The 9187-nt window shown below is 36.8% G+C and overlaps 1 protein-coding gene across 5 annotated transcripts in view; it reads left to right on the top strand.

The window, feature by feature from the left end:
* The window catches only part of fgd5 (FYVE, RhoGEF and PH domain containing 5), a 174501-nt gene extending 169396 nt beyond the window's left edge, over nucleotides 1-5105 (top strand). For 3 of the 5 annotated variants that reach the window (XM_008105321.3, XM_062969777.1, XM_008105319.3), the window contains exons 16-21: nucleotides 289-426; nucleotides 1307-1439; nucleotides 2159-2289; nucleotides 2968-3096; nucleotides 3446-3594; nucleotides 4455-5105. In XM_008105321.3, the coding sequence (XP_008103528.2) occupies nucleotides 289-426; nucleotides 1307-1439; nucleotides 2159-2289; nucleotides 2968-3096; nucleotides 3446-3594; nucleotides 4455-4491 (717 nt within the window). In that variant the 3' untranslated portion in view covers nucleotides 4492-5105. The remainder of the gene's footprint in view (nucleotides 1-288; nucleotides 427-1306; nucleotides 1440-2158; nucleotides 2290-2967; nucleotides 3097-3445; nucleotides 3595-4454) is intronic. The other 2 variants (XM_008105320.3, XM_008105322.3) reach the window with 2 other exon arrangements.
* Nucleotides 5106-9187: the final 4082 nt, after the last annotated feature.

Genomic DNA, 9187 nt, shown 5'->3' with positions numbered 1-9187 from the left:
ATAGAACAAATGAACATGCAAAGCACTGCCTTGGAGAAAAATAGTACTCCCCTCTGTGTTCACTGCAAGTGAGACCAAGAAACATGCGCCATCTGATCAGGTGACCCTGATCATTGCATCAAACATTGCCATGTATCAAACATTGCATGTATCGAACTATTCATACTGAATAATGAAAGAAGTTAGGCTATCATTGAATCCCACGGGACACACCCAGCACAAACCTATAGCTAATTTCATGTGAGAAAACCAAGAAGCAGCTATAAGATGTCCACTTTTTATTTTCAGCTGAGAGAAAGACTAGGAATTTCCTTAGGAGAGAGGCCTCCAACCTTGGTACCTGTGTCTCACGTCATGATGTGCATGAACTGTGGCTGTGACTTTAAGCTCACACTGAGGCGTCATCATTGCCATGCATGCGGAAAGGTAAATCTCTTATTTAAAAAAAAAGGTTGTTTTCAGCTTCCTTAGCAAGAAAGCCAGATGTTCCTTCTTCTATGAAAAAGTTGTGTTAAGAGAATTGAGTTTTCAGACAGTTTCATTAAAAAGTTGCCTTCTGCTTTATTCAGATAATGTGTGCTACCAGAAGAGCTACCTTAAGATACTTTGATGCTGCAGGTGAAGGACAACAAGATGGTGTCCTCCTATCTCATGGAGGAGCAGAGTAGTCTACCAATTAGGTCTCAGTTCAGTACTGGAAAAGCAAATAGCTTTTCCTTGGCACCTGAAGGCAGTGAGACACTTCGAGGATGGAGGCAAACTTTTGGCTCACACAGGCCAGTCTTTGAACAGAGGCAAATCACAAGAAAGGCAACAGTCAAGGTTGAGGGCCAGCAGCAGTGACTACTTTCCATCTATCCCGTCCCCCCCCCCCTTCTGAAACAGTTGCCTCATTCTGCCTAATGTAACATCAGTCCTGGTTAGTAGATACTGCCCATCATTCATATTTACAGTGCTTTAAAGAGGTCCATAAACAGATTAATCTTTGCCACATTGCTGGTGTTTTACTGCCATCCATTTTGGAAGATGTTATTCTAAAAGAAAAGCTTGGTTGATGAGGTCTATTGTGGATGGCATACAATGATACTCAAATTGTAGAATTAAACTGACTTAGTTCACTGTGTGACTTGTTTTAAGGCTTATCCTCTTACTACTATTTGTTGGACTAAAAGTTTCATTGATTGATCAAGATTGTGTGTGGTTGGTTTTCCTGTGACTGGACTGTAAAGATTTCTAGTCACTTTGCCTGTTACCTTATTGGTTCACTCTAATGAAGATTGGGTGTTTTCCCCTTTTGCTTTTGCAGATTGTTTGCCGAAATTGTTCCAGAAATAAGTATCCTTTGAAGTATCTCAAAGACCGACTAGCAAAAGTTTGTGATGGCTGCTACACAGAACTGAAGAGGAGAGGTGAGTCCTCTCCATCCCTTCATTTAAAGCGTGAGTACACCTAATTTTCAGCTTTAACATTCTCATTTACTGTCAGTTGGAAGCAGGGACTGCCCATAAATGAATGGGAATGCATATATATTACATACATGCACATGCAGCTGGGTTGGGAGGTAGATTTCTCATCCAGATGTGTATCCAGATGTGAGGGAAAATAAAAATGTAAGGCCTATTTTTTAAATGTAATATGAACATCAAAACAACTTTGTTACACATGGATCAGATCAAATAGGTTTTCATGTGTAGAGTTTAAAGAGCTAGTGTGGTGCTGATAACACAGAAGGAAAACTTCCCAGGAATGGAAAGACCAAGACTCATCCTCACTCAGGTATTAAAACCTGCTGAGTGACCTTTATACTAGTTATAATTTCCTACCTTAATGTATCTCCCAGGGGTACTATGAAAGTAAAATTAGGTAATCCATGTTGTAAATCCATTTTGGCAGTCCCACATTCAGTAAACCATTTGAATCTATTGTGTAATGTATATCTTGATACTTGAGTAAATCCAATTAATTTAGCAAATCTACTTGAATTACAGTTATCAGTTGATGGTTGTATGCTGTCAAAAATACTTTAGAAAATGTGTGGGTGGAAATTGAATGTTATCAAGAATTAAGTGTTTTGAGGCTGGATTAGATTCTTAAATATGAAGCGAGGACAACCCCAATACCAAATAATATTTTTCTATTTTCATTTCAATGATTACAGAGCGGCCAATGAGCATGAGCTTCCCTACAAGTTCATCCAGGTTATCAAGTGGTGCCTTCTCTTCTGTCTTCCACAATATCCACTACACATCTTTCAAAAGACAAAAGAAAATTCCCTCAGCTCTTTTGGAGGTAGGATCAAGGATGCCTGCAAAAAGGCAAGGAAACTAAAAGGCTTGGATGTCTTGCTATAAAAACAATAACAGTTTTCTGTGTTGCAAAGCCAGCATGTTCTGTACACAATTTGTGGGATGAGAATTTTGCCAGGGAATATTCTTGTACCTGAAGAGTAAGTCTCTTTCTGACATGGAAATGGAAAGTGGGGAAAGGGGACAGCAGTGGAAGTTCACACATTTCAATCCAAATTATTAGTTTTGGGGAAAAAAATCAAAATTTAATTCACACTGCATTGGACTCTCATCCCTGTTTCGAAGTATATTTTATTTTTTACTTGGGGAATTCTTCATTTAAAAATCTAAAAAAAATGAAACACAATTACTCCTATGTGACCACAAGAGGTCAGCATATATCAATCCAAATAAGGTTGTCTTATGCAAAATGAGTGGTATTTTTTGCAAAGTTTGTGTTTTAATCCGCCTCAGGAGAGGCAGATAAGAAATAACATTTATTGTTGTTGTTGTTGTACTGAGCCTCAAACAAAAAGGTACCTTGTGCATGTTGTATACTGTATTTACAGTGTGTTTTGGTGTAATGTTTTGTAATGGTACAATTAAATCTAGTGTTGAATGTATGCCCCCATTCAAAGGCATTTGTTTTGATGAGATTTTTGGCTTTCATTTGGCTTTCCAGGTAGCAGCTTCAGGAGAGGGTTCTTCTATCAGTGGCTATCTCAGCAGATGCAAGCGGGGGAAAAGGCACTGGAAGAAGCTGTGGTTTGTTATCAAAGGCAAAGTACTCTACACCTATACAACCAATGAGGTAAGACAGATCTTTTGAGCAACTATTCACAGACTTATTCATAAGGTATAGACCTGTGTGCTTGGCACACAAAAACATCTGGTATTAACCCCCAAAATAATTTTATTAGAAATTTCCAAGATACTATGGAATTATTACAAAAAGTCAGTGAACTTCCCTAGGATCAGATGGGAAATCTCTAAAGTTGTCGGGTGCACACCTTTGTTTCTATTCCATCAGTAGTGAGATCGGGCACAGGAATCTTGCCCGCCTTCTCACATAGTGGAATCCTTTCACTTTCAGAAAACTTAGATCCTTACAAATAGACCTCCCTCTAAAGTCCCATTTTCCCCTTCTGCACTGATTTCAGGATAAAGTCGCCACAGAGAGCATGCCTTTGCTGGGTTTCACAATAGCCCCAGAAAAGGATGACAGGAATACGGATGCAGTTTTCCACCTTTACCACAAGCAAACTCTGTTTTATAGCTTCCGAGCAGAGGATAACAATTCAGCACAGAGGTATTGGGTGTTCACCTGCCCGTGATAACATACTAACCACTGAAAAGGTGCTTGCAATGCTTCTCACTCACCTAATGTGCTCCCTTCCTTTTAAAAATTCTTTGAATGCTGCTGAACAGACATAACAGCTTTTTGTGTGAACTCTGCTTAGTACCACTCTGATGCAAACAATGCAACAAGCATTAACACAGTAATATGTGCTTGACCATGGCAAGACATCTGGGGTGGTTTTTGTTGCTCTTAATAAAATGGGGGAGTTTCGTGATGATAAACTATTGATGCTGGATTTGCTAATTGCAAAAACATGGTCACATTTTTGTGCCCCTTTGATTCACCTTCATTTTGAGAATAGTGTCCCATTTTTCACCTGCACAGAATATTAGATATTTAAAATATAATAAGAAACACTGTCCTAAATCAGGTTTGGGAATCATGCATATGGTGTTGGATGCAACTCACAGGACTCATCACAATTGGCACTTCCTGTTAAGGCCCTGTAATTCCCACTCATGGTCTAGGTCTAATTGTTTATGGTATATCTAAAGTAGATTCATTGCATTAATGGAAGCTAACATCAATGTAAGTCTCACTTAATCTACATTTGGACTAAGATTTGGATTGGGCCAAAGACATTTATAAGAAAGAGGTCTGCAGTAGAGTCTTGTATATGTGTAGGACTGCACCTGACATTTATATTCATCTGTATGCATATTGGTATTTTTGGTAAAAGACAGAGGATGGAATGCAGTTAGCCAGCCACAATTTATAAAAGGCCAATGTTAAAAAAAGATTTTAATAGTAATACGAGTCTAATTAGAAATACGTTGTAAAACATAACCATTTATTTTCTTTCTTTACAGATGGATTGAAGCTATGGAGGAAGCTTCTGTATTATAGCATTATCTAAGAGGACTGTGAACACATATATATTTGCAACAGCACTCTTCTATTGGAAGAAACAATGTATATAAACCAATACTGGAAGAGACTTTGTACAAGACTTTTTTTTGCTTTTGTCCAGCTTATTTCTTGCAGGTGGAAACTTCTTTAAAAAGGAGTATTTATGGCCCTTTTCTATTTCTGCAAGTTCATCCTTCATCATACTTTACACCTCTGTATTACAGCTGCATCATATTTTGAAGATCTAGAATCAGTGTTTGTATTTGCCCCCTAAAATATGCTTTTTAGTGTACTATCGATTATTTTATCTCCGTCATGGAAACAGTTTCAATTTCTTCTTGCCTACAGAGACCTGGGCTGACATACCACTATTTTGTTTACATTGCTCAGGTGAAGTTATGCTGTCCCTGTTTGAGCTGCTGCCACAGCAAATGTTTTTAAAAATAAACCAGTAAATTACAAGAATCCAATATAGTAACTCAACACCAATTTTTACTTTCCTACCAAATTAATGCACTGCAAAATCCAATCAATTTCTTATGCTTATGATGATGCCTCAGTGTCTACCCCAAAGGATATTGATTAAAAACCTTGGCATAACCTGTTCAGAACTGATTTGTATATTATTATTGTTATATTTTAATATTTGAAAGAATTGTTTTTTTTAAAAAAAACTTGCAATTTTAATGACTAAGAAATGTTTCTTAATTGAAAGCTGGTGTGGTTGGTACCCAACTTCCATTTGACTGTATTGGCCAAATGTTCTCCAGATGTTCTCAAAAGTTCTTCCAGGTGCCACAAACTTCAAGCGAGTAATTCAGCTTGTTTACTTAAACACATCCAGTTGAAAGTTGATGGGAATTCAAGAGCAGTTGGCCCAACTAGGCAAACTGTCAGAGTTGAAGCTACAAAGTTGGAAGTAGTCCATGTGTCTATGTCCAACCCAGGATACATGTTCTCAAAATGTATGAGTGGGGCTTAGACATAATGAAAGTTTAATTAAGGGTGGCACATAGTCCTTACAAATCTGGTCTATGCCCCCCCAAACCTGGTTCTCTCTCTGATTACATCAGGAAAGGATTGAAAATTTGTCTCGAAAATTATGAATTGTCACAAATCCAGGTAACAGGGCTATTTGAATAATTTTTAAAAACCCCACTACTTTAAAAGAATTATCTAAACACAGTTGCCCAGCCAAACATTTTAAAGTTTCGGTGTACTTATTAGTGCTACTTAGAATAACAATTAAATCAATGGAGATTTACATAAACATTGACTATGATGGGCATGTGGGCAAATTCCTGTTGTGATTTCTAGTTTCTCAGGTACGTATCTAGCTTGGGAGGCGATTTAAAGCTAATCCATCACTCCTGAACATTGGGGTTACACTAAGGGACATTGGTGACATCAGGATGAACTTGGGGGAGTTTTCCTACCACTGATTTGGATTGACCATTCAGCAGTTTATTCCCTGGGTCTAGTTCAGTTGGGACTACAACTAATTTTAGACCTAAAACTCCATTAGCTGAATAGGGACTATTGTTTTATAGAGCAAGTCCTTAGCAGGTTTATGAAAGATTTTAAAAATAGTACCCTTCTTCCTTTGGAATCATCTTGCCTGAAATATTTTATAACCCATTACGAAAAAATAAGCAGTGACTTTAATACTCCAATACTGTGCTGCCAATAATTGTTTAAGATAACATGTTCATTACTCTTAATTAAACAGAATAATCAATATACACATTACAGTGTCAATACTACTGCATTGCTAACAGACCTGTAGTGATGGGACTCAAAAGGCCTTTAAGGCATAGAAATCTGATGAAGACTCGGACCTCAGTAGCAACGATCCCTTACAGCACCTGATATCAGTAGAATGTGCTACCTTTCAGTGAAACAGATTTTCATTTCTTTTTGAAATTATATTTGAAAATGTCATATGTATAGTAAAATACATTTGTGAAATAACCTTAATATTTATATTGTGTGCCATGAACTGCTAATTGAAGTTCTGACTGGGTTAGAGCTATGGTTACTAAAATGAAATATTCAGTTTGCTTCCTTTCAACAATATGTATGGCTTAGGGAAACATTTTAAACCAATTTTACTTTTTAAAAAATCAACAGATTTTCCATTTGAGGAAGCCAAGGTGGTATGCAAAGATGAAGTATGAGGACACAATTTCTATATTTTCTTACCATTTTCAACGTTTATTCATATTTCAGGTTACAAATGTGTCCTTGGTAAAATCACATAGAAGCAGCAGGAGGGAATAGGCAAAAATGCACTGGTAGGAACAGAATTTTAAATGCAACAAGAAACTCAGTAATGAAAATTGCAGTCCTATAGCCACTTACCTGACAGCCCCAATTAATTCAATTAAACTTACAGTAGACGTGTTTAGGACTGCACTGTAAGCAAGGCTTAAAAAAAGATATGCATTACAAAATAAACACTGTTATGATATTTTGGTGCTAGCATTTAACTGTGCTTGTATTAAATCTACAGAAAAACAGACTACTACTCAAAATATTGTTGTAAAATATAATTATTCATTTGTTTTAAGAAACATGAAAGAATAAAAAACAAGAATGTACAAGTTTGTTACTGTTTCTTCTTGGCTTTGGCATCAGTGGTATGTATTTTAGTTCTAAACATCTCAAACCACAGTTATTTTAAAATTAATCACAAGTTCTTTAGAAAAACGCCTCATAATAATAATAATAATAATAATAATAATAATAATAATAATAATAATAAACTTTATTTGTATCCCGCCCTATCTCCCCATTTGGATTCAGGGCGGCTTCCAACATGGTAACAGGCAAACAATCAATGCCTATATAAACAAAAACAAAAAAACTATAACAATTTAAACAAAAAACAAAAGTAAATGTTTTATAGTAAAATAAACAGTTGTATGAAATAATTATCATTAAAGGCAATTAAATCTTGAATACAGGAAGAAGCTAGGATAGTTATGGAGAATGGGAGCATATGATTACAATCAGGATTTATATAAGGCAAAATTTTATATTATTCCATTAACTACTTCAGGTTGCAATGGTGCCCTTTTCTGCAATCACATCTGCTTACTGAGAAAAATAATAGCTTCCTGGCAGTACTATGAAGGACTTTCATCTAGGTCTTCATAAACTGCTGCATGTGAGAGATGATTAGTTACCATCCATAGAATTCATATAATGGAAAATGTCAACTCCAAGTAGTGTTGTAGAGGTATAACTGTAGTCTGGTGTAGTGGTTTGCGCACTGAATTACAACTCTGGAGACCAGAATTTGAATTCCCACTCAGCCAAAGAAAATTAATTGGTGACCTTAGGCAAGTAACACTCAGCTATAGAGGAAGACAAAAACAAACCACCTCAAAATCTCATGATGGGGCACTATAAATCAGAAATAACTTGAAGGCATGCAAAAAACAAAAACAAAACATCAATGTTAAAGCACATGAACATTGCCTGAAAATGCTGGCTTTTAACAAAACTTAATATGAAGCTGTGTCAATGTCTGCCTTTGTGATTTAGGTCTGCATACCTACTGGAAATCCCATACCATGTTTAATCCTGATGTTAAATTCCCCCCTGCATTACAACTGACTCATGGGTTAAAAAGATTTCAATAAGAAACAGGGGGTCAAAATTCATCACAGTATCTGTAATCCCAAAGTTTATCTAGAACAGGAGTCCACACTGCCATATAATCCACTTCAGAGTGCATTTTATATGGCTGTGTATAAGGAGCCTCATATAATCAAGTTCTACGCAGATAATATAAGATTGTAAATATACAGTAGAGTCTCACTTATCCAACATAAACACCTCGGCAGAACGTTGGATCAGTGAATATGTTGGATACTAAGAAGGGATTAAGGACAAGTCTAAAACAGGACAGTAAATGAAGAGCAACACTCGGAAAGCAGGGAAATTGGGATTTCAAGAAAGGAAACAATCAGGGCCAGCTAACACTTCCCAACAAAGGATTCTTCCAAGCCAGAAGAATCCTCGCTCCCACTATTACAACACTCTTACTTACTCTGGAAAAATAATACAAAACAATATCATGTATAAAATCATGACAACAAATAAAGGGGAACCAACTGAAAGCAAGGGAATTCCACAAATACAATGATCGGGGCCAGCTAACACCTCCAATGGATTCCCCCAGGGAGGAAGCAGCCAGGCTTTGAAGTTGCAAGGCCATTACATGCTAATCAAGGTAACTAATAACAGCATGCATACCTACCGCACCGCGGGTATTCATTGTATTCCAGCTCACCAAACTAAGATTCCCTTAGGAAGAAAAAGGCCAGACTTTGAAGCTGCAAGGCTATTCACTGCTATTCCACTAAAGCCACAGCAATGTATGGCCGGGCACAGCTAGTTGCATTATAAAGCACTGAACGGTTTGGGCCCAGCATATTGAATAACTGCATCTTCGTATACAAAACTTCTTTGTGGTTGCCCCCTCTTCTGGAACTCCCTCCCTAAAGAAATAAAAATGGCCCCCACCCTCCTCTCCATTAAAAAGCTTTTAAAAATTCATCTATGCACCTTAGCATATGAAGAGGAAGACTAGTACACATTTTATATATATATATATATATATATATATATATATATACACACACACACACACACACACACACACACACACACACATACACATATA

The sequence above is a fragment of the Anolis carolinensis genome, chromosome 2 (assembly GCF_035594765.1).
Source record: "Anolis carolinensis isolate JA03-04 chromosome 2, rAnoCar3.1.pri, whole genome shotgun sequence".
In the NCBI taxonomy this organism is placed as follows: domain Eukaryota; kingdom Metazoa; phylum Chordata; class Lepidosauria; order Squamata; family Dactyloidae; genus Anolis; species Anolis carolinensis.
Note: the sequence above shows the minus strand (reverse complement) of the source record. Positions and strands in the feature narration are given on the sequence as shown.